This window comes from Poromitra crassiceps, assembly GCF_964638095.1.
Source record: "Poromitra crassiceps genome assembly, contig: HAP1_SCAFFOLD_1088, whole genome shotgun sequence".
Classification (NCBI taxonomy): Eukaryota; Metazoa; Chordata; class Actinopteri; order Beryciformes; family Melamphaidae; genus Poromitra; species Poromitra crassiceps.
In genome coordinates this window covers 76-26,081 of record NW_028151322.1, presented here as the reverse complement: position 1 = coordinate 26,081, position 26,006 = coordinate 76, and the positions used below count along the sequence as shown (strand labels likewise).

Sequence of the window (26,006 nt, the reverse complement as noted above, 5' to 3'; positions counted from 1 at the left end):
GACCGTGAAGGCAGCCAGGATCCCACTAATGTTACTGTACTTTTTGATAAGACACACAGCCTACGCTGCCTCTTGATTGGCTTGCCCTGAGATTCTCATGCTCAAATCTTTACTATTTATTTGTCTGATAAAACAAAACCCAGACGAACCCAGATTTGTTTACAACAACAAAAATATAACATTGAATGTATTGGGTGTCACCTATTGCAATAAACTCAATTGAGAGGCATATTTCTGCAGGCATGTGACTTTTTTGTAGGCTATTATATTTGATTTCATCACACATGTACCTTGTCAAGTTAATGCTTTATTTTACTAAGTAGTTTGAACTACTTTTTCTGCATCTTGTAATTTCCTAACATACATTTCTCCCAGGGTAGCTTTGCTGCAACTGAATCTAATTACATTGCAGAGTTTGAGTATCTAGATTATTTTATGATTATGTTCAGCTGCCAGTGTTTTCTGCTCCATACTGACATGTATACCGGTAGATGACATTCCTACTCCTCCATTAAAACAGGTTTATGCACTGATAATCTACTGCACATGCCCTGTGCACAAACAAACACAACAGATAAATGGTAAATAGTGTGATTGGCATGCCTCAGTCTTAAAAATCTGTCAAAGAAGTCAAAAATTACCAGTGTTTTAATTGTTGAAACGTGGTTAGATTTATTCATAATTATTTTACAAACATGAAGTACACATTTAACCCAATATAACATTTGATACACCCTTGTAAAGGATGAATTTGTAATATAACACAGCTTGAGCAGCACAGTTTAAGTCGTCTGGGGAAAATAAAATAATAATAATAATACCATTTCCTGAATAAGTTGTACCTTGCAACTGACATCTATCTTACAGCTCTATTTAAAGCACTTGGAATGGATTACATGTCTTCAATGGATCAGGCCTTGTCTGAAAATCACGTTAAGAACACCAGATAATTGTCATTGGATTTTGTCCTTGTCCACACTGGCCACTAGACATAATTCATACAAATTATAACAATCTTCATTCCTCCACTCCCTGTCTTCATCTACCCTAGAATAAAACTATACATTTCAGCACTGTTGTCTGACAGTCACAGTTCCTGTTTCAAATCAGTAAGAAATAGGTGATTCACAGCACGGTTCCGTCTGCCATATGAATTCAGCAGACTCTGCCCAAGGTGTGGGCAACCTGGAATACTCTCCCTGCGTCTCCTTTATTCATCCACACCTAATTAGTGTGAAAGTGTTCCCCAGTGAGAAGAACTGAGTTACCGGTCAAAGTTAACATTCATACATGTCCTTTCTTGAGTAGAAATCAATGGCATGTGGGATATTTTTTATTGCAATGACATTTTGACATTGTTTCCCGTAAAGCATTCTCTCAAGAAGGCGTAATCAGTCATTCACCATGCATATTGCATAAGGTCTATTTTGCAAGCTGGAATGAATCAGCATTACTGGATGATTTCACTGGTCGTGCAACTTAATTGTTCTGTTGGGTTGGGACACACGTGCATGAAGCATCCACCCTGAATCCTCCTTAACACCTCGCCGATTTGGTTGGTTTGATTTGACCCTACCTCTATTGGCTGCTGATGGTTGGACGTCATACAGGAGGCATGAGGAAGTATCCAGTAAAAAGAGCTGCCTTTGTCATTGTCCTCACCTTTTTTGCCCACAGCTATTTGTTTGGAACAAACCTCTCACCTACAGACCAATGATGGTTAAGTTTATTCAATCACATGTCATCACACTGAAACTGCAAGTCACTGTTTACACATTGAGCGCTTGGCAAAATACGATGCATTTTAATATTCGGAACTTTTTAACCATCGGTGGATTATGAGTCAAAGAAGGGTCCCTGAGCACAGGTACCTAGTAAGGGCCCCAGCCACCACAACAAGAAATGATTGCAAATGATTGCATCAAGTAAATGGCACACAAGTATGCAGAGGCAATCGCACAATGTTGCGTGAATCTCAACTCAGGATTTACAGCTCAGAATTTACACACTCAAAGCCAACAACGTGTTAGAAAAACACATCTGTATCTCATTTTTTAATCTGTTTAACTCGTACTTAACTTAACTATTTTTAACATGTAAAATCCTCTGATTGCATTGTTCCAAAATCTACTGTATGGTCTTGGTCTGCTAGCTATGAGTCAGTGGACGGTACTCTGACAGATCAGGAGAGAAACACAGTAGCTGCTAGCTATGAGTCAGTGGACCGTACTCTGACAGATCAGGAGAGAAACACCGTAGCTGCTAGCTATGAGTCAGTGGACCGTACTCTGACAGATCAGGAGAGAAACACCGTAGCTGCTAGCTATGAGTCAGTGGACCGTACTCTGACAGATCAGGAGAGAAACACCGTAGCTGCTAGCTATGAGTCAGTGGACCGTACTCTGACAGATCAGGAGAGAAACACCGTAGCTGCTAGCTATGAGTCAGTGGACCGTACTCTGACAGATCAGGAGAGAAACACCGTAGCTGCTAGCTATGAGTCAGTGGACCGTACTCTGACAGATCAGGAGAGAAACACAGTAGCTGCTAGCTATGAGTCAGTGGACGGTACTCTGACAGATCAGGAGAGAAACACAGTAGCTGCTAGCTATACAGTAGAGAGGCAAAGTGACCGCCTACCTCCTGCTTCAGCACTGTACCAGAATTTCATCCGCCATTTATTTTCCCATAGACATTTCGTAAAATTCTTATAAAAAATAGTTTTACTTGTTCAAGCCAAACGGTTCAGATATATTTAGAAACAGGGGAGACCACATAACATTTCACTCGGACCAAAACGTAAAATAAATTGGGGATTTAAAGAAAATATTTTTTCAATGTAGTTTTTTTTTAGTTTTGGTCCGAGTGAAATGTTCTATGGTCTCTCCCGATTCTAAATATAGCTGAACTCAGGGGCGTAGGCAGAAATTCAATTATGGGTGGGCCTGGAGAAAATTGGTGGGGCAATTGCATGACGAAATTTTGCGCGGGAAGCGCGCAAAAATAGATGTCATGAAGTCGTCATGCATTAGACTCTGGAGATGATGTGCCCTGCGTTTTTAAGCTACAAAACCATTAGCTAGCAAGGCAGCAGCAAGTTTGCCTCTAGAAAACAACCAATACATTTTTTTTATTTTTATTTTTTTTGGTGGGCCAGGGTAAGAAGTGGGTGGGCCTGTGCCTACCCGGGCCCACCCGTAGAAAGGCCCCTGGCTGAACTATTTGGTTTGACGAAAGTAAAACTATTTTTATAAGCATTTAACGAAATGTCTATGGGAAAATAAATGGCGGGTAAAAAATCTCTGGTACAGTGCTGAAGCAGGAAGTAGGCGGTCACTTTGCCTCTCTATATGAGTCAGTGGACCCTACTCTGACAGATCAGGAAAGAAAAACAACATTTTGGGGTCTTCATAAACCGTATGACTTTACATTACAAGGTTTTTCGACAATAATGCAGCGCTTTACTGCTAAATCGCTATAGAATACTCACTTTGACAGTGCCATGGTGACACCAATGTTTAGATCAGTGTTTCTCAACTGGTGGGTCCCGGGGCCATTTTGAGTGGGTCACGGATGTGTGCATGAGAAAAAAAAAGTGATTGTAGTCATTGAGGACACTGGCATCCGCGGCCAACGTTACTGTCTTTCAGAGGCTGTAGTGGGCTCATTTTTAAAGCCAGAGTGAAGATACAGTACTGGTACCATATAAAAATAGAAAAGCTAAGGTATCCGTTGGTGCCAACATGCCATGCTAGCTTGTTGCGAAGGTGGCTAAATGACGCTACAAAGTTAGGCTAAACTCTGAAAATTCGGTCGCAACTTAAATGTAGCATGAACAGCATTGTTCAGAATTAACTACCTAATTAATCACATAAATGACAGATGAACAGCAAAAAATCAGAAACGTAACACCGGGGTTACGGTGCCATGCAAGAGGTTAATGACTAAGGAAAAATGTGGGTCGTGAGACTAGACCAGTTGAGAACCACTGGTTTAGATTATTACAGGGGCTAATTTCAGAGCTTTGTGGTGGATAAAAATGACTAAGCCCTTTGACTGAAGGGCAGTAGCCTAAATGTATCAGGCTCTGGCTTAGGGGCCCCCTGAGCTCTGGGGCTCCTGGGCCTGTGCCCAGTTGGCCCGTACAGTAAACCATCCATGTTTTAACGTGTAATACTTAGGACTTTGAAACCCAGTAAGCTCTGTCTGTTTCCTGTCCAAAGTGGTCGATACATGGCTGCCATGCACCCACTGTCTGTTCAGCAGGCAGTGCCTTATTAAGCAACAAGCCCCAAGAGGCTGTGTTTTCCAGTGATTTTACAACGGCTAATAGGCGTTCTTAGCCCCGCTTATTGCATTGATAAAACGGTTACTACTGTATAGCCTACCTGGTAGGGTTTCAGCAACAACAAAAATGCAATATTGATCAACAAATAATCGCTAAGCAATGTAGTCCTTCAGCCGTGACTTTAGCGCAATGGTTGCCAAGCAACATACAGACGCAGCAACACAGAGGGCGCTGTTTGGCGCAGTAATACTGTGATGCGGTCACAGGTGTGTGTTTATAGAGTATTTTACAACGACTTTCGAACGCGCATCAGCCCATCATAATCAAGGCCCGGAACTGTCCGTTATATAAAGAGTTATTTACACACTCAGATAGAAGTGTCTGTCTCATCTGCGATCTCTGAAGGACGATTCCCAGTCAGTCACTGCAGAGGCAGCTGGGGGAGTGAAGACCCTGGCCTCCAGGAAGACGCAGTATGGTCACTTTCACCTGAAAACACACATACGGCATTTACCTCTGACACACACACAGATGTCATGGGCAGTCGTGCATGCGCGTGTGTGTGTGTGTGTGTGTGTGTGTGTGTGTGTGTGCTCGCTCGTGCGCGTCTGTGTGTGTGTGTTAAAAACAGAATACCTGGTTCTTCGATATCTTGCTAAGGTAGATGTTGAACTCCTCCACGCTGCTGGTATGCAAATCATTGATGGCCAGAATTTGGTCTCCTTTGTGGAACATGCATATCGTCTGTGGCTGGCCTGTCCACCCAGACACACTGCCATACAGGCATACACACACACACACACACACACACACACACACACACGCACACACACACACACACACACACACACACACACACACACACACACACACATTCACACATTCTCACTGATTTTAATACAATTTTGATCAAATAAAACATGTAAGAGAAACACATCAAAGCAGGCTATTATATCTGAAAGAACATAGGCACTTTATCACTCTGATATTGTGCTTTGCGATGAGATAAATGGTCCTATACTTTCTGAGAAATACATCTACATCCCAGTGTTGTAGTACTCGAGTTGTCCTCTACATCCCAGTGTTGTAGTACTCAAGTTGTCCTCTACATCCCAGTGTTGTAGTACTCAAGTTGTCCTCTACATCCCAGTGTTGTAGTACTCGAGTCGTCCTTGACTCATTTTCAGGACTCGTGACTCGACTTGGACTTGAGCACTGATGACTTGGGCTTGGATTTGAACTTCATGCATTCTGACTCGGAAGTTGGAGACTCGGACTCTGACTTGTTATGAAGACTTGTTGATGAAGACTGTTTTTTAGTTTAGTTTATTTTTTTAATAGGCCCTAATAATTTGGCATAAGATAATGATAGCTATATTAATACTGTGACATTATCCAATTTCGTGCAAGGGCAGTGTGTTGCAACTTCCACCTACATGCGGATTGGCGCTCATGTAGCTACAGTAACTCCGGACTCGGAGACGCACGCAGACTCTGTCTCGGACATGGACCCATGGTAATGGGTACTTAACTTGGACTCCTCTTTGGTGACTTGGACTCGGACTTGAACACTGGGGACTGGAGACTCGACTCAGACTCGGGACATAGTAAGTAACTTGACTACAACATTGCTACCTACATACCATGGTTTCCCATCCACATCTGTAAGTGTCAGATGTTTCTTCAAATCTGCCCGGCTCATCTCAATGTCTTTTTCTCCTGGGGTCAATTCGTCAAACCTTGAAAGAAAAAGAAAAGACAAACAACGCCTTATTTGAAGATATTGTTATCATTAAAAATGACTGGTAATTAACTGACTCCATTACCGTAATTCAAAGCTACCAAATGCCTACTTATAATGAAGTAACACTGACGAATGATGGCACTTCTGAATCTCTAGGTTTTATTTTTCTATACCCTTAGAATTCGGTGTGTCTTCTTCACTGTCCCCGGACCAAATGGTTAGGCAAAAAGAGGCAAGAATCCATTATTCTGGCATACATGTTGTGGTTTTCATAGTTTCCTCTGGTGCAGTCCTTTCTATTCTGGTGTCAAATTGGAATATTCATGTTGTTTGCTGTCAAATGGCACTGCCAGTGCCAACACTAAAAGGCTTAAAGTGCTTTTTATTTTGCCTCCAATCTAACCGGAGCAGCAACATGCCGATGTGCATCACCTTCATGTACTGCTATGGGTGTGTCATAATGCACCGTGAATATGTTTCTGTCTACTTTTATTTTTAATCTGCAACTAGTAGCAAACTTGTCTCTGACTTTCTGACTTGCAGTATTCTATTAGGCTGCTACATGATTTTTTCAAATTTCAGAGTTTATCAGATAAACCCAACATGACATGAATTAATAGCACAAAATTATTTGGTCATTTCCTTAATTTCAAATAATGTACTGTAGCTTTTGAATGAGCGATTATAAGATATCACTTTATTGTCAGACAGAGTCCGAAATTTGTCTTGCATCCTAAGACAATTCACTTCACTTCACTTCAATACACGACAACAAAAAAGTAATCGACAACAAAAAACAAAAACAAGAGACAAGAAAAGTGTCTCTGTCTCAAAGACTACACACCTGTCGCCTTGACCTCTGTCTCAAAGACTACACACCTGTCGCCTTGACCTCTGTCTCAAAGACTACACACCTGTCACCTTGACCTCTGTCTCAAAGACTACACACCTGTCGCCTTGACCTCTGTCTCAAAGACTACACACCTGTCGCCTTGACCTCTGTCTCAAAGACTACACACCTGTCACCTTGACCTCTGTCTCAAAGACTACACACCTGTCGCCTTGACCTCTGTCTCAAAGACTACACACCTGTCGCCTTGACCTCTGTCTCAAAGACTACACACCTGTCGCCTTGACCTCTGTCTCAAAGACTACACACCTGTCACCTTGACCTCTGTCTCAAAGACTACACACCTGTCGCCTTGACCTCTGTCTCAAAGACTACACACCTGTCGCCTTGACCTCTGTCTCAAAGACTACACACCTGTCGCCTTGACCTCTGTCTCAAAGACTACACACCTGTCGCCTTGACCTCTGTCTCAAAGACTACACACCTGTCGCCTTGACCTCTGTCTCAAAGACTACACACCTGTCGCCTTGACCTCTGTCTCAAAGACTACACACCTGTCGCCTTGACCTCTGTCTCAAAGACTACACACCTGTCACCTTGACCTCTGTCTCAAAGACTACACACCTGTCGCCTTGACCTCTGTGGTCGTGAAGTCCTTCCAGCACCTTGTTCTGTCCTACCTCAAATCCATCACAGACCTACAAGCGGTGTCAGAAAATGATGGCCGACCCATCCAGGACACAAACTCTTCAGGTTCCTCCCCCATGGCAGAAGACTGATGTCTTACAGTAGTTACAGTACCAGAACCTCACGTCACAGGGACAGCTTCTACCCAACTGCCATCCGCCTCTTCAATGAGACCTGAAAGCTCCATCGTCTGCTGTTGATCTGATCGCTGCACTGCATACTGCGCCAAGTCAAATTCCTCGTTTGTGATATGATTACTCACTATGGCTATTAAAATGAATCTTGAATCTTGAATGTCACTGTTGGCAGTTTTTTTTTTTGCTTGATTTTTCTTTTTTAATTCAGGGTCTATTTCTTATATAATAATGGCAATACAGTACAATACAATACAATAATGAATGTCACCTTTGCTTTTCAAGTCTGTGCTTCTGTGCACCCAGCACCTCCACAGGGGAGGCAGGCCCGTTCTCACTGGACGTGCTGCTGGAGTCTGTCAGCAACTCCTTAGAGTCTCTCTCTTTCAGGCCCTCTCTGTAAAAGCATCACAAATTAATTACATTCACATCATTTGCTATATTTTATGAAAGATGTTCTCAGCTGTTTAGACAATTTGCTGGAACACTTGCTCTGACACTTAGCAAATTAATTGGGATTTTGGATGATTTTCTCATCATGCCCTCTTTCCTCTAACAACCAATTTAGGTTTCTAGCACATAGCTGCTCACTCAAATAGCACAATGGACGTCAAATCCTCGAACATGTTTCAACTACATTCATCTAGTGAGTGACTGCTGGTGAATAGAGCAACAGACATCTAGTGACCGCTGGTGAATAGAGCAACAGACATCTAGTGACCGCTGGTGAATAGAGCAACAGACATCTAGTGACTGCTGGTGAATAGAGCAACAGACTAGTGACCGCTGGTGAATAGAGCAACAGACATCTAGTGACTGCTGGTGAATAGAGCAACAGACATCTAGTGACCGCTGGTGAATAGAGCAACAGACATCTAGTGACTGCTGGTGGATAGAGCAACAGACATCTAGTGACTGCTGGTGAATAGAGCAACAGACATCTAGTGACCGCTGGTGAATAGAGCAACAGACATCTAGTGACTGCTGGTGAATAGAGTAACAGACATCTAGTGACCGCTGGTGAATAGAGCAACAGACATCTAGTGACCGCTGGTGAATAGAGCAACAGACATCTAGTGACTGCTGGTGAATAGAGCAACAGACATCTAGTGACTGCTGGTGAATAGAGCAACAGACATCTAGTGACTGCTGGTGAATAGAGCAACAGACATCTAGTGACTGCTGGTGAATAGAGCAACAGACATCTAGTGACTGCTGGTGAATAGAGTAACAGACATCTAGTGACCGCTGGTGAATAGAGCAACAGACATCTAGGGCAGAGGTCTTCAAAGTGGGAGGCCTCCCCAGGGGGGCTCCAAACAGTTCCAAGGGAGGCGAAGTGAATGGAAGTGGAAAAAAATATGACAGTAGTTATTACATTATATCAAAAGGAGATCACATCGAATAGCCTAAATGTGTGTGATTATTTGGTTAAAGAGATAGTCCAGAGATACATGGTAAATGGTAAATGGCCTGCATTTATATAGCGCCTTTATCCAAAGCGCTTTACAATCAGTAGGTACATTCACCGATGGCGGCAGGCTACCACGCAGGGTGCTGGCACACCATCAGGAGCAATCAGGGGTTCAGTATCTTGCCCAAGGACACTTCGACATGCAGACTGGAGGAGGCGGGAATCGAACCACCGACCTCTTTTATCCAAAGCGATTAGTGGACGACCCGCTGTACCTCCTGAGCTACAGCCGCCCCAAGATACAGTAGTACTGTGGAATTTTACTGTTTTTCCCCACTTTCCCAAAGTCTGAAACAAAGAAATACCTTCAAACACACCTTTTTTATAGTCTGAAACGCTCTTGTCTCAATTGTTGAGATCAAATAGATGTTGGGACCAAATGACATCATCATAAATCGAAACTAGCAAGCCAGTGTGTGTGTGTGTGTGTGTGTGTGTGTGTGTGTGTGTGTGTGTGTGTGTGTGTGTGGGGGGGGGGGGGTGTCTGGGGGAGGCCCACAGCCGCAGACTTTGAAAACCCTGATCTAGGGGGGAAACCATGTGACAACCTGGGAGAGACAGTTTGCTATCACGTTTGCATGATGACATATTATTGACCCTCGTGCTCAGACTGTATGCAGACACCTTTTCTTCGATGTGTTGGCACAGAGGTTTACCACAAAAAACAGCTCATCCACACATCAGTGCAAAAGGCAATACTACACAAATGTAGTCTAACAGAGTTTCAGTCAGGAAGACTATAATCTGTACTCGACACTTGCTCACACGCTGCTCACACGCTCAAAAATAAACCCGTCAACTTCCGGGCTTCATTGAATAATCAGCTGTTTGCCGCCTGGTCTCTTTTATCCAATAGCATAGCGTCACATCACCTCTCACCCCACACACCTCCATTGTAAGCCTATCGCATTGCTTTTCACCACCCATCGTAAGCCAATCACATGGCTGTTGTCCTCTTAAATATGCTTTTCTTATCCCATTCAGCCTCTCAACATTGCTGCTGTCAGTCTCGCACCCTCCACCTCCCCCTCTCTCCACCCAGTCTTCACAGACCCATCAGATTCTTCAGTCTGAAGAGTCTCATCAGTCTCAGAAGGAGAGGCTTCACCATCACCACCACCAGTATCTAGACTCTACAGGGTGGTATGTCTGGATGCTGCTCTGGGCTGATGCAGCTCTATCTCACTATCTCCCTGTGGTGTCTAAGCGCCAAAGACTATTAACAATACCTAATTCTCATATTTTCTGTAATGCATCATTCATTAGCTATTGTAATAAATATTATTGTATTCGTTCACTGGTCTCTAGTCTCTCCTGATTGAAACATGATTTGGCACCAAATTCAATCAGCCAGACAACACAGCAGAGACCTCCATGTTGCATTTGAAGCCAATGGAAGTGACAAGGACACAGAGCAGCTGGCCCAGAGAGGAACATGTCGGGAGCCTCTGGGTCAATAATGCAATGGCCTGGGTCCATACCGTAAGAGAGCAACATCTGATCTGCTGCCTGGGTCCATACCGTAAGAGAGCAACATCTGATCTGCTTAAATCTGTACTCGCCCCCTTTCATGCCTATAAGAAATCAAAAATGATTTCAATGTTGTGTATAATATAGGTCGTGGAAAAGCTGTTTTCAGACAATTATGCTGTATAGCGTATACTGCTCGCTACATGACCACCCCTATACCATATTCCTTATAGCAGTAACACCTGACACAGCATTCTGCTGTGGTTGAGGGTACGACTACACTGCGTATTGAATCACCAAAGTCCCTGTTACAGTATCAAATGTTCTCAAGGGCATTATGTCTTCAATGCAAGTCATGTATGTTACTTTAAGTGGTTATTCTGCTTATTGGCTGGCACACGCACAGGAAGGCTTTTTGCCATGAGCTAGCAAGCTGCCAAACATGTTCTCTGTGAGCGGAGCCCATTACTGAGCCAACATTACAATTATAAACCAACAGCTGACTGACATAGCAGGTTCAACTTGACCTGCAATCAATAGCACACATTCTTTTGATCACAACAGAGGCTTGACACAGTTTGTCGTACAGATGGACTCATCGACAGTAGCCTGTGTTCGCTGTTCTACAGTCAACATTTTGACCAAGTAGAAGATATTTTTTCACGTCAAGTAAAAGTTTTCGACTCATATTCTACTTCTGAAAACATAGCACAACTTTTATTTATGTATTTATTTATTTATTTATTTATTTATTTATCTATTTATTTATTTATTTATTTATTTATTTATTTATCTATTTATCTATTTATCTATTTATCTATTTATCTATTTATTTATTTATTTATTTATTTATCTATTTATTTATTTATTTATTTATCTATTTATCTATTTATCTATTTATCTATTTATTTATTTATTTATTTATCTATTTATCTATTTATCTATTTATCTATTTATCTATTTATCTATTTATTTATTTATTTATTTATTTATTTATCTATTTATCTATTTATTTATTTATTTATTTATCTATTTATCTATTTATCTATTTATCTATTTATTTATTTATTTATTTATTTATTTATCTATTTATCTATTTATCTATTTATCTATTTATTTATTTATTTATTTATTTATTTATCTATTTATTTATTTATTTATTTATCTATTTATCTATTTATCTATTTATCTATTTATCTATTTATCTATTTATTTATTTATTTATTTATTTATTTATTTATTTATTTATTTATTTATTTATCTATTTATCTATTTATCTATTTATCTATTTATTTATTTATTTATTTATTTATTTATTTATTTATTTATTTATTTATCTATTTATCTATTTATCTATTTATCTATTTATCTATTTATCTATTTATTTATTTATTTATTTATCTAAATTGGAGAATTGATGAACACCTGCACACTCAACAACAATTTTCTTTTATGTAGTTTGGAGGCACACTATCAAACACAAATTGAGTGTTGTTCTAGCATTTCAATTGCACCTTTGCATTACCAGTAATATGACAAAGTGAAATTGCCATGTTAGAAGCCATTTTGAGATCAATCGTGTCTCAATAGTCGAGTTGTGAGACTGAATTGTAGCGCCGTCACCATGTAGCAGCTCCCACACAGTGGTTAGGGGGGTAGGTGACCTGCATCAGGATGTCAGACAGCTAAAGTGAACACAACTTGCTGAACAGGTTCTAAGCTACTGTTGCTGGAGTCTTATCTCCTCACTGGGTTCAGAGTGTCAATAGTGTCAAGAACAAAAGCACTGTTGTCAGTGGCGTCTGGGTCAATGAGACTCTACTGCTGTTACCTCTGCTGAGTGGACTATTTCGGTATCTAGGGCACTGACAAAGAGAGTGCAGGGCTGTGACAGTGAAGACAAAGAAAAGTCAAAAATACACATGGCGCTGATGTTCTAGGGAGGTGTGTCAGAGGTGAACAGTCGTCTCAAGGAGGAACCGAGGACAAAGAAGGACCCGCACTTCATTCGAGACCTACCTGACGTCAGAGGTTGACTCCTCGTCACACGTGGACAGCTGTGTCTTCAGCTTGTTAAAGACTTGAGTGACGGCTCGCGTTAGAGTTCCCCCAGTATCTCCTTCCACTTCACTGTCCCTGCAAGTGTGCAAGAATCAGACCAAAAACAAGCGGCTATTAAACTGATAAGTGTCCAAAAGGCCTCGAATCCATTCTGAGCGACATGAAGCCATACTTACAATGCTTTAGCCAGTAGTTCATCACGTTTAGCCTCCTGCATAGCTTGACATCTACTGTATCACACATACGTACAGACAAACAAACATAAATCAATATGTTCATGCTGAAGCCCAGACAGGACAGGCTGTAAGGTTATAACTCCTGAGGGTGTCTGTCTGGTGATGAAGGCTATCATATCTGAAATGTGTTGGTTGTTAACATTATTATTCTCTATTATTCTCGAAAAATAGCTGAATTATTATTATTGTTATTATTTGTTTCTTTTTCCCAGATCTTTCTCCCGTTTTCTCCCCAATTGCACTTGTTCAATTCCCCTTGATTCGCCTGCAGTTGACCGATCTGGGGGGGAGTTGTAAACTAGCACATGCTTCCTCCGATACATGTGCATTCCCCAGCCGCCTCTTTTCACCTGACAGCGAGGGGTTTCACCGGCAGGACGTAGGGCATGGGAGGATGATGCTATTCCCCCCAGTTCCCCTCCCCCGCGAACAGGCTGACCCCGACTGACCAGAAGAGGTTGCTAGTGTAGCAACCACGACACATACCCTTAATCCGGCTTCCCACCCGCAGACACGGCCAATTGTGCCTGTATGGACGCCCGACCAAGCCGGGGGTAACACGTGGGCTCGAACCTGTGACCCTCGTATTAGGTAGGCAGGGAATCTACCGCTGCACCACCCAGACGTCCTATAGCTGAATTATTTCATCCTCTTGGTTAATGGTTGCATGCATTATGCAGATACATCTCTGAATATCATACATGCATTTAGTTTTTAATGTAGATTATTGAAGTAATCAAATACATGAAATGAACACCGGCACATAGTGTATACAGTACAATAATGAACACTCACACTTCCTCCATGCTCATGTAGTGACTGCTGTCATCCTCACCGCCGTCCTCCTCCTCATCCTCACTTATCTACAGAATGCAAATAAGAAGTTTCAAAAGTAGTTCATCACAATTTAGGAGGTGATTTAATTAAACCAATAGATTTGCCCCAATATGCTACCTACACTTGACATCACTTTTGCTGATGTGCCGTTGTTTACCTGTTGGTTTCTGTAGGATCTTGGGTAGTCATAGATTGGATTCACAATCACAGGTTCTTTTTTATCATTCATTTTCACAATCACAGGTGCTGACGACGGTCTTCTGCCACGATCTACATACTGCCGGCCAATGACAAAAGGATATGGAATTTGTCACAGGAAAAAGATACGCTAAAAACCTCCAAGTCTGTAATACAATACCGAAAGAGTGAGTGTCCCTGATATTTTGTGCATTCAGAGTAGACTGTGTTTATGCTTTCTAAAGCTGCAGCCAAGAGGAGAGAACGCCACATGCAAACGACCAAACAACAAGAAATATCCAATCAAGGCGAAGCTTTGCACCTTTCGTATCTCTGACTGTGTGTTTGTGTGTTTGCACCTTTCATATCTCTGACTGTGTGTTTGTGTGTTTGTGTGTTTGTACCTTTCGTATCTCTGACTGTGTGTTTGTGTGTTTGCACCTTTCCTATCTCTGACTGTGTGTTTTAAAGCTTTGCACCTTTCGTATCTCTGACTGTGTTTTTGTGTGTTTGCACCTTTCCTATCTCTGAATGTGTGTTTTAAAGCTTTGCACCTTTCATATCTCTGACTGTGTGTTTGTGTGTTTGTGTGTTTGCACCTCTCGTATCTGTGTGTTTGGAGGCGGGTCAGACATGGACCGCGGTTTCACATCTGGCTGAAAAATAAAAGAAAGCACCTTTAAGAACCAGTAATAGAAATAACTAATAACTATAATGGTTGTTAATAGTTAAGAGTGTGATTGTTAATATAGTTAAAAACCTAAAAACTGATTTATGTATGCTTTCACCCATATCATATAATAACACAAAATCATTTAGGTTGATATTTATTGAGAATTAATGATTTATTTATTTATTTGTTTATTTGCATTGAGTGATGTCACACTTAATGTTTACAAGTGCAACACAGCTGAGCTCCATGAAATCATAAAAATAGACAAAAATGCATTGCAGAAATATACTATTGCCAACTTGTTTTATATACTTAAGCACAGTGAACAGAATTAATTTGGAGCGTGTTGCAGTCTCTCTACTTAAGGCTAATCTAATCATGGGGTAGAATGTCAATCTATTTTACTATTTTCTTGTCTATTAGACAAGACCAAGGAGAAGCCCAGTGGATGGGATTGCATCAACTGCATGGTGTAATTATTCCATAACTTTGCTCCAATTCTGAAAACACAACATTGTAAATAGTGGCGAGGACATGTTTGGGTGAGGACATGTTACTTACAGGTTCAGAGTCAGCAGACTTCATTTCATATGTCTCATATACCTCACATCCCTGCACAAAAAGAAATGCAGCTGTCAATTACAATGTCAAATGTTACAATGTTACTGTGAATGTAACCAGTCACATTGTCAAGAGAATGCATACAAAGAATGAATTCTGGACATTCCCGGTGTGTGTGTGTGTGTGTGTGTGTGTGTGTGTGTGTGTGTGTGTGTGTGTGTGTGTGTGTGTGTGTGTGTGTGCGTGTGCATGCGTGCGTGCGTGCGTGCGTGTGTGTGTGTGTATGACGTGCATTGCTGAGTTGATAATATCAACCCACCTTTCCAGGCACTGTGGCAGAACGTTTGGGGTCTGAAACGACCTGAAATGACAAGAAGGGAGAGAAGTCTGTTTTGGGGGGGTGGTACTGTATGAATGGGGTTCTGCCATAACAGATAGATCTATCTGATAATAGACAAGATCAAGTGGTAACTAATGTGTTCTAGGTACTGGGATCGCATTACTGATACTTCAACAAGCGCCCACGGCACAGTGGTGTGGCCATTGAGCCTTAATGCACCACAGCCACTCCCACCACCCACGTCCCCCTAGTGGCTAGGGACTAGCCACTTCCCCTTAACCTGACGCTGCCAGATGGATGGGGTTTGCTTCACATTTGTTTCACTCAATACCGCACCATCTGGCGGAGTCAGGTTAACTTCCCCTACCCACCCTTCGAATCCCGACTGCTACAACCTTCCTGAATCCTATCCCTAGCTATGGCGCCTTTTCCTCCCCCCACCACCCGCATCCCCCTAGCCACTCCCCCTACCCACCCTTCCCACCTTCCTATCCCCAGCTACGGCTCCTCTTCACTAGCAACCCCCCCACCCCTCCCCTGCTACCCCCGGTGGTACTAAAGGTGCTTTCCAAGGCGTGGCTCTGAGATGAGTTCGGAGTGAGAATGTGTTGCATGACCCCGCCTGGCTCTCCTGGCACAGCGCCGTGGGAAAATAAATGTTTTGTTGGATTCCTCAGAGACATTATGGGAATTTAGACTGTAGATTGTTGTGAGATTAGAGGCAGTAGATAATAGCTGTATGATTATTATTATTATGGTGATGCGGCATTGCGGTGCGTGACTCACTGTGAGTTATTATCAAGGTATGTTCATGGCTGTGTGACTTTACAAAATAGTTTACTGGAAAGGAAGAGGTGAATTTAGTTTATATTTACCCCAGTATTCGCTTGATGCTCATTAGACAAATCCTTTATTATAGTAAAAACAAAGTGAGACAAATTCAGTCAATGACAAATAGAGTTCTTGTAAACAAACATGACTGATACAATGGCACGCACTGCAAGAAAGTTTTCCTCTCTATACATCTGATATGTTATGTCAAATAAAGAAAGATCTAAATGTAGACTGACAACCTTCTGCAACTCTATTAATTCTATTGGCAGGTGAATTTAAGAATTTAAGCTGTACCACAATGTGCTGGTGGCTTTAGCATGCCATTAACATAGCAGCGTTCTTTTGCCATGTTGCAGCCTGACTGCCAAATGAAGTGAAGTTAGTTTACCTCACGACTGAGGATTTGATGCGGCCGGTTCTTCAGGGCATCAAATAGGTCAGAGAACCAGTTGTCCACTTCACAGCTGGCAGCATGGAGAGATGGGGGGTTATTGGAAAACGCATCACTTTCATTTTCAGACTCCACAATTTGATAGTTATTACATTCCATTTTAAATTAAATTCCAAAATCACATTGACTAGAGAGTGGAGCTATAGCGAAATTGAGCAACAATTTAGAACAGTGAGCAGAGCGGAAGCCAAAGCCATTATCAGCTGATAGACTGTTGCTAAACAAAGAAGCAACGCCATCATTTCATGTTGATTGTGTTGTTTGACCTCCCCAAATAGCAAAAGGAGGGCAGGGGGTTCTTCAAGTGTTTTATGAGGTGTGAGACATGGTCAGCTCAACCTATAAAGCCCTGTTACAGCATGCCCACTATCACATGGTCAGCTCAACCTAAAGCCCTGTTAGAGCATGCCCACTATCACATGGTCAGCTCAACCTAAAGCCCTGTTACAGCATGCCCACTATCACCTGAATGAGACATGGTCAGCTCAACCTAAAGCCCTGTTACAGCATGCCCACTATCACATGGTCAGCTCAACCTAAAGCCCTGTTACAGCATGCCCACTATCACCTGAATGAGACATGGTCAGCTCAACCTAAAGCCCTGTTACAGCATGCCCACTATCACATGGTCAGCTCAACCTAAAGCCCTGTTACAGCATGCCCACTATCACCTGAATGAGACATGGTCAGCTCAACCTAAAGCCCTGTTACAGCATGCCCACTATCACATGGTCAGCTCAACCTAAAGCCCTGTTACAGCATGCCCACTATCACCTGAATGAGACATGGTCAGCTCAACCTAAAGCCCTGTTACAGCATGCCCACTATCACCTGAATGCAATCCATGCATCTGCCACTGTTTGTCTATGCATGCAGTGACATTACGATCAAGAGCCAATCTCCCTGGAAAAGTCATATCAAATTACAGTGACTGTATCCATACATGTTCCAAAAATATAGGGATGCACCGATATGAAAATTTTGGCCGATGCCGATAACCGATATTAACATTGCTGTTATGGCCGATAACCGATATTTACCGATGTCGATATGATCTGTATAAAACCACATTTTTATGATCAACACATTTTGTACATACTGAAAAACACATGTTAACACTGAATTTGAAAAAGTTATGCATTTCTTTATTTGCAAAGCCTTTGGAAAAGCCCATAAATCATAGATTTACTGCATTATTTCATATCAATGTGAAGAATTTGGCTGATAATGATAACCGATATTAACATAGCAACATCTGACCTATACCGATATGACCGATATGTTAAAAAATGAGTAACATCGGCCGATACGATATGATTGCCGATATATCGTGCATCCCTACAAAAATATATAGAGCTATTAGTCAAATGATGAGTGATTGAACTATAGCTTTGTCGCCATTTGGGGCGAACTTCACAAAACTCAGCTGACAAACTTTGATGAAAAAATCCAAGGATCTTAAGAGGATGGACAGCAGAGTAGACAGAGTTTGAATTCATCCAACCAATACTCACACACCAAATCTAACCATTTCAAATGCCATGATGATAACAATAATCCAAATGTCCGCTCAAATTGCCAGTCCAGAAGAAACTCCAGAAGTGGCATTACGGCCAGCACCTAGTATGTTTCTGGCTTAAGTGGATTTGATGGCTTCATGACCAAATTCCACATATTCTGTTACACCGCAAAGTAGAAAAATATAATAATAATCCTGATATACCACTCTGGGGTCAACGGCACCAGTCATATAATAATAATCCTGATATACCACTTTTTTCTGTTTGACTTTATGGTGTAATAGAATGTGTGGAAGTTGGCGACGGCATGAATTCCACCTCAGAAGTGCTTTATCTTAACCATCAACACGAGCTGACTGACCTGTTCTCTCCGACGAGGAAGTAGTCCCGCTCACCAGCCTTGACATAGAGCACACAGGATGGGGAACACTTGAAGATCTTCTGGATCCAGGCCCACTTTGGGTGGTTTTGAGGGCTCACAAATAACAGTGAGATCCTGATGGAAGGAAAGCCACCAGCTGTAGACGTCATGTTGAAAAGACAGCAGACACACAGTCGTAACAAGAGGGGCTCTAGATGCTAAAGACAGCAGACACACAGTCGTAACAAGAGGGGCTCTAGATGCTAAAGCAAAGTTGAATTTAGTAGCCTACACCAGAGGTTCTCAAATGTTTTTCAGCCAAGGACCACTTACAAGATAGAAAATATACCGGGGACCCCCTCATTCTGATTTGTGATTTTGGGCTAAGCTTAATTGTTTCCACGGTAATGTGCTTGAGTTTTAAATTGATAGCTTTGTTAGATTAGAATGTAATCCATGAACCATTTTAGATTTAAAGCATCAAATATGTTTGTTGAACTATGAAGTTTTTATTTTTATTTTCCTGAAAACTTTTCGCGGACCCCCTTGCAAAGTGCCACGGACCCCTGGGGGTCCCCGGACCCCCATTTGAGAACCACTGGCCTACACTACCAGTCAAACGTTTGGACACACCTGATTGAATGTACTATGGCTTTTATTTCCTTAAAGCCATTTTGATCGAGAGGCAATTGTGCTTAGCTTTATCTATACAGGGGGAGTCTCTTTTTCAGGAGCGCCCTGTTCACATTCACACCTGGAAGCTGACCAGTACAACCACAGACTGATCTGCTGGCCACTGAGCAGCTCCACTGGAGCGGTTGGGGATAAGGGGCTTTTGCTCAAGGGCACCTCAGAAGTGGTAATGACTTGAGGGGCAAGCGCTGCTATTTCACTTTCCTCACCCAGATTTATGCTGTCGGTCCCGGGGATTGAACCGACAGCCTTCCGGTCTCAAGCTCACTTCTCTAACTTTAGGCCACCACTGCCCAATGCTTGACATTTGTTTTTGTTTTTGCTTAAAATGCTTGACGAATATAAATATTGAAGTATGAATTGTTCTTCAAAGCCAGTTTGTCTTTCCACCAAGGCAAACGTTTGGATTTGTTTAACACTGTTTCTTTTATTTTTATCGCTGCATGATTCCATTTGTGTCATTTCATTGTTTCGATTTGCTATTAGGACTATTCTAAAATGTGGAAAATAGTCAAATAAATGACATGTCCAAACTTTTGACTGGTAGTGAATGTTGTATTAAAAATAGCTCAGTGGAATGAAAGGGATAGCCTTGTGGAGACTTGTGGAGGGATGCTGTTGTGAAAATGCACTTTGAGATATTGAGATAGCTCGGTAGGGAACATACTGTGATAGGTCTATCCCTCCCAGTGGCTTGTCTTTGTGCTCTGCACTCCTGAAGTACTTGAGCTGGTGCTCCTGCTCGTTGACTTTGAACAGCACAAAATAGCGCCTTTTCCAAGATTTCTGACGGAGAGAGACGACGAGTGTCAATAGATGGAACAGAAAATGAAAAACAAAAACAAAAACCAAAGTGGATCTACAGCTTTGTAAATCTCACCTCTGTCGTCAGCCGTCGAGAGGGAGGAGACTTGTACAAATATCCCGCTCTCATCTCTGATACCACGTCCACTGGCTTGTAGAACTGGCTTGTGTTTCCTCCTGGTGGAAAAAAAGAAGCCCATTGTTTTTCAATCTTCCACATCTCTGTTTGACACCATATTGTTTGACAAAAATATGCAACGCTTTTATTTCCATGGGTGTTGTTGTTTGGGGGGAATCCAGCCTGGGGTTTATAAAAAGGGGGATGGACAAGATATGAAGGAAGAGAAAATAACTTTGGAACAAAATCTAGTCAAACATTAAAGGAACACTCCGCCCATTTTCAACCAGCTTTGTATCATTAGAACATCAGTAGTATATCAGAAAACTGTAAACGGTTTTGAAGTCTGTCATTTAATTTGACAGTTATTGAGTGTTAAAGTGTGGACCAGTGACATCACTGGTCCACACTAACTCAAATGAATAACTCATTAACTCAAATCAACTCTCAATAACTGTCAAACTAGATGAATGATGAATAGTGTGACAGTTATTGAGAGTTGATTTGAGTTAATGAGTTATTAATTTGAGTTAGTGTGGACCAGTGATGTCACAAGCTGGTTGAAAATGGGTGGAGTGTTCCTTTAAACTTCTCCAAACAAAGCACATGCACATCAGCAAATGACCAAACTGTAGTAAAGATTCTGCGTCTAATGACTCTTTTATGTGACTTGACAAAGTCATTTACAGTATAAACAAAAACTCGTTTTCTAAAGGTTGAATACCAACAAATAATTACAAATACCAGATGCAAACAATGAAACAGATTTCTAGATGTGACATAATTACCTGAGGCCTTCCTGCTCATTGTGATGCCGCTGCAAAACAAAAATAACAACAGAGGAATGTCTCAGTCTCTTGTCTCTTCAAAACAATGTAAAAATAAACCAGGAGTGAAATAGCTAACCTTTCAAAGCAACACTTTTAACAGCGGTTTAAAAATAGATTCATCCCCCAGAGTTTAAACGGTTTAAACCAAGCCAAACACAAGGCTCCGCTCCATTCACAAGCAGAAGCCCAGGACAAATGCTGGTAACATTACACCTGTATGACAATGACAATCCAGTGCAGTTGTGGCCTCATTGCAACACATTTATATCAGTCTAAGTACAAATATAAATCACTGAATTTGACTCTTCTCTTTATATCATTCCCAAGCCTTTAAGGCAGTTTAAGTTGATCAATTCAGAAATTCACTGGGCTACTTGATTTCATGCAGAAACAAGAGAGCGTGGTTTGTCAAGCAAAATGAAAAAACATACTTTGTTTTCCGCAGCATGGGCGAATGCTAAAGGAATACCAAATAATACCAACAACAAATGTATCAGTGGAGCTCACCTGGCAAGAAAACATGCTTACCTGTGGAGGACTTGTAGAGAGATCCTGCTCAGTTCGTTCTCTTATGTCAAGTGCTGCTGCTATCCCAGGAAGTGTCTGGGTTGTCCTGTAGCTGCTGCACCTGGTGAACCTGGTGAACATTCCTACTGCAATGTGGAGTTTCTGGTTTCTGGTTGCACAGTAATATCTGCGGTGTTGGTGAGGCGCACGATTCCAGGCAGCCTTCATTAGGGAAACCCCTCCTGTCAGAACATGGGGGGATTTTCATCAGGCCATTTTAGAAAATGCAGCTGCCTGGCACGTTTGTAGACAGCACATTGTGTGCTACACTTGCATAACACGGCTGTCATGTGAATAGCTTGTCACTTCAATTTTGGCGATTTGATTCCATGTGTTAACCCATTGATACCTGATGCAGCATTTGTGTGTGTATCCCTTTAAGACCGCGAACCGCGTTAACGCGGTTCGCGGTCTTAAAGGGATACGCACACAAATGAGGGATATACACGCAAATGCTGCATCAGGTATCAATGGGTTAAGCAGGCAGACATCAGGCGTTGGTGATGATAGTCAGGGAGGGGGGAGCGGATCATCAGCTCTGAGATTAACCCTGTTCAGAATGCTGCTATAATATTCACATCATAGGATTCAGGTCATATGATCTGAATATACCAGCGTTCTGAAAAGGGCTACTCTGAGATCTGCTGAAGAAGGCAGGAGGCCAGGAGGCCAGGGGCAGAGAAAATAACAGAAAAACCACAGCAAAAAGGATCCACAGTGGAGCCATAGGTGCATGTATCAAGTTTAAAAGATATTCACCATGTTTATATGTAAAACTACATAATTAAATTGGGCGTCCGGGTAGTGTAGCGGTAGATTCCCTGCCTACCAACACACGGCGCCCGCAGGTTCGTGCCCCCTCATGTTACCTCCGGCTTGGTCGGGCGTCCATACAGGCACGATTGGCTGTGTCTACGGGTGGGAAGCCGGATTAGGGGTATCATGTGTCCTGGTCACTGCACTAGCGCCTCCTCTGGTCGATCGGGGCGTGGAAGGGAACTGGAGGGAATTAGCCAAGTACAACTGGGGAGAAAATGGGGAAAAATCAGAAGAAGAAAAATAAATAATAAAGTCTACCTAATTGAATTGAACACTTCGGTGACACAGTTGCAAGAAAAGATATACCATGTTGTGAACTTCATAAAGGTCTGATGAGTCATCGTCTTAATGATATGTGGTTGTGATATGTGTCCCACCAGGTGGGACACCTCAATCAAGTGAAAAAATATATAAAGTTAAAAATATATACAAATTAATCTAAACATAGAGGGCCCCATAACAGAGAACAAAAAAAGCAGTTGGGATAAAAGTCATGTTGAAGTTGATCCTGTACATTAACACATATTATTTGACACAAGTGGGCCAGTGTGCACATGGCCTACAATAGACTGCCAGACATAGCAGGTGTGTGGAGAGAGAGGGGGAGAGAAAGATATACTCATATACCATCTACTGTGTTAAAGGAACACTCCGCCCATTTTCAACCAGCTTTGTATCATTAGAACATCAGCAGTATATCAGAAAACTGTAAACGGTTTTGAAGTCTGTCATTTAATTTGACAGTTATTGAGTGTTAAAGTGTGGACCAGTGACATCACTGGTCCACACTAACTCAAATTAATAACTCATTAACTCAAATCAACTCTCAATAACTGTCAAACTATTCATCATTCATCTAGTTTGACAGTTATTGAGAGTTGATTTGAGTTAATGAGTTATTAATTTGAGTTAGTGTGGACCAATGATGTCACTGGTCCACACTTTAACACTCAATAACTGTCAAATTAAATGACAGACTTCAAAACCGTTTACAGTTTTCTGATATACTACTGATGTTCTAATGATACAAAGCTGGTTGAAAATGGGCAGAGTGTTCCTTTAACCATAAACCACACCTGCCATACTAGGCTGGGATGTGCGTGTCTCCCTTCTACCTTTGGATGAACAGTAATGAACAGACACTGTGGGTTGAAGGTACTGTAGGCCAGAGGTTCTCAAATGTTTTTCAGCCAAGGACCCCTTACAAGATAGAAAATATACCGGGGACCCCCTCATTCTGATTTGTGATTTTGGGCTAAGCTTAATTGTTTCCACGGTAACGTGCTTGACTTTTAATTTGGTTTGATATTAGAATGTAATCCATGAACCATTTTAGATTTAAAGCATAAACTATTTTCGTTGAACTATGAAGATTTTGCAAAAAAAATATATATATTTTTTTTTTTATTACATTACATTTACATTACGTCATTTAGCAGATACTTTTGTTTTGTCCAAAGCAACTTACAATATCACAATTTGTCAACAGTACAGAAAACCACTATGCAACACAATCAATGACAGCCAAGATATTTTGATAGACTAGCACCATGTAGGAAGTAGTTTGAGAAGGAATAATTAACATGTAGCATTTTATTAAAAAAATAAATAAAAATAAAAAATTACTTGAAAACTTTTCGCGGACCCCCTGACAAAGTGCCACGGACCCCTGGGGGTCCGCGGACCCCCATTTGAGAACCACTGCTGTAGGCTATATAGCATCATCCGCCACCAGCAACATGTTTAACAGTAATGAACAGTAAGAAATTAAAGTACTGTAGGCTATATACTGTAGCAGTGTGCAGGGAGCATTCAAGAGAGGTTACATGAACACCAAATCAAATGTATCCCACTCACCACATCCAAATATGACCTTATGGGAGCTTATGGAGCGCAGAATGCAAAGTACATTTCCACCTCCTTTATCACTCGCAGAACTTGAGGTTTTCCTTCTTGAGCTACAGTATGTTAGGTGCGTTTTCTCAGTCTGCTGGTGAAGACACATTTGAGAACTTCCATCTGGTGAGATGGGGAGCATGACAGTGAGATTAGAGGATGAGACAGTAAAGTGACCGGGAAGGGGGGGTGGGGGGGCGCTACAGGGAAGCTGGAAGAAGGAGCATTGGATGTCATTAACCTCCTTCTGAAAGTAGGTTGCAGTCTTTGGTAGAAAGAGAGAGGGGGGGGTAGTAGTAGGTGGAGGGGGGTTGAGAAGAGAGGAGAAGATAGAGAAAGGTTTCTGGAGGTTAGAAGCAGATGATTGGAGCGTTTAAAGCTCAGTGACTCAGTTGATAGCAAATCTCTCTTTATACTGGTTAGTTTGGCATGTTCCTGTCTTGTAAACGAGCATGTGCGTCACAACGATCACAGTTGAGGTGGCGTTAAAATGGGGACATGTGGCACTGCTGTATCTACCAAATATCACATGTCTTCTAATGAGACATGGGCCATAGACTTTGTTGTCCCTGGAGTGCATCAGATGTGATGTGATGTGATGTGATGTGATGTGATGTGATGTGATGTGATGTGATGTGATGTGATGTGGCCATCAGTGGGAGCAGAGCGGCTGCTATAGGTGTATTTGACATTTGCCACATACAGCATGCATGGGCCATTTGTGTGAAAGGCGTGCCTGGCCGGCTGGGACCAATTTAACTTTCGGAGAACTTCCTGACATCTTTTTTCAGGAGATGTTTCGAGAACTCCGTCTGAGTGGAAAAGAAAGAAGTGTGTAATGAGTTTCCATGAACACAGACCACGACTGCGCCAATCAGTGTCACATACAAGGTTCCATAAATGTGCATATAGGACACCTGCACATACACCCCCCCCACACACCCTCCCCCACATAGTCATCAGGGTCAGAGTCAAGTTAGTATAAATAGAGCTCTCCTTGGCTTCTTGTTTAGTAGGACATGGAATAACACTTGCTCGGGTCTGGCGGTTTGCCTGTGTGCCGTGTGGCCTGACTAACTCCTCCAGCAGTAGCTCTTGACTTCCCCCGTTGTCTCCAAAGTTTAGATTTACAATCTCTGCTCCATGAATGGAACAAGGTGCACGCTTCCAAGTGGAGGTGGAGGGTGAGGGGCGGGGCACATATCACAAGACCACTATAGTCTCAGCCCTCCCCTGCATCTGAGGCAGCGCTATAAAAGCTCCACTGGTTGTGGCTTTCGCTGGTGAGCTGTCTCTCTATTGACCCAACAGCAGCAACACAGCAGTGTGGTCTCTCTTTTCTGCTTCCGTTATCTGCATGACCTTGATCGGCTTCTCTTTTGGTTTTCTCTTCATCTGCTTTCTGGTGGTGTGCTCCTCAAAGGAAATGCTTCTGAGACATCAACAGCACCTGCAGAGACAACGAGATATCATCGCCTACAGGATGAAGAAGCTGGCAGCTAAGCAGTTGGAGATGACAGTAAGTCAATGACATTGTTTGACTCGCGTGCGTTCTCTTGTGAATAAAGTGGTACCACCTTT

The 26,006-nt window shown here is 42.0% G+C and overlaps 1 protein-coding gene across 1 annotated transcript; it reads right to left on the bottom strand.

The window, feature by feature from the left end:
• Positions 1-660: 660 nt before the first annotated feature.
• Positions 661-21,704, bottom strand: LOC310771714 (pleckstrin homology domain-containing family S member 1-like). The gene is made up of 18 exons (XM_083664258.1): positions 21,672-21,704; positions 21,102-21,130; positions 20,272-20,372; positions 20,059-20,177; positions 18,699-18,833; positions 16,755-16,830; positions 16,408-16,440; positions 15,512-15,553; positions 15,193-15,243; positions 14,558-14,614; positions 13,939-14,058; positions 13,740-13,807; positions 12,885-12,938; positions 12,667-12,783; positions 7,975-8,100; positions 5,932-6,027; positions 4,925-5,060; positions 661-4,777 (listed from the first exon to the last, which is right to left on the bottom strand). Exons 2-18 carry the CDS (start codon positions 21,118-21,120, stop codon positions 4,706-4,708), a joined length of 1,422 nt encoding a protein of 473 aa, XP_083520384.1. The 5' UTR covers positions 21,121-21,130; positions 21,672-21,704; the 3' UTR covers positions 661-4,705.
• Positions 21,705-26,006: the final 4,302 nt, after the last annotated feature.

Bases quoted from the DNA above. Each gene is read 5' to 3' on its own strand.
- LOC310771714 (XM_083664258.1), bottom strand. The intron at 16,441-16,754 runs GTAAACTAACTT...ACTATAATAAAG, and splicing joins ATCAAATCCTCAGTCGTGAG to GATTTGTCTAATGAGCATCA. The intron at 13,808-13,938 runs GTAAACAACGGC...TGCATTCTGTAG, and splicing joins GATCCTACAGAAACCAACAG to ATAAGTGAGGATGAGGAGGA.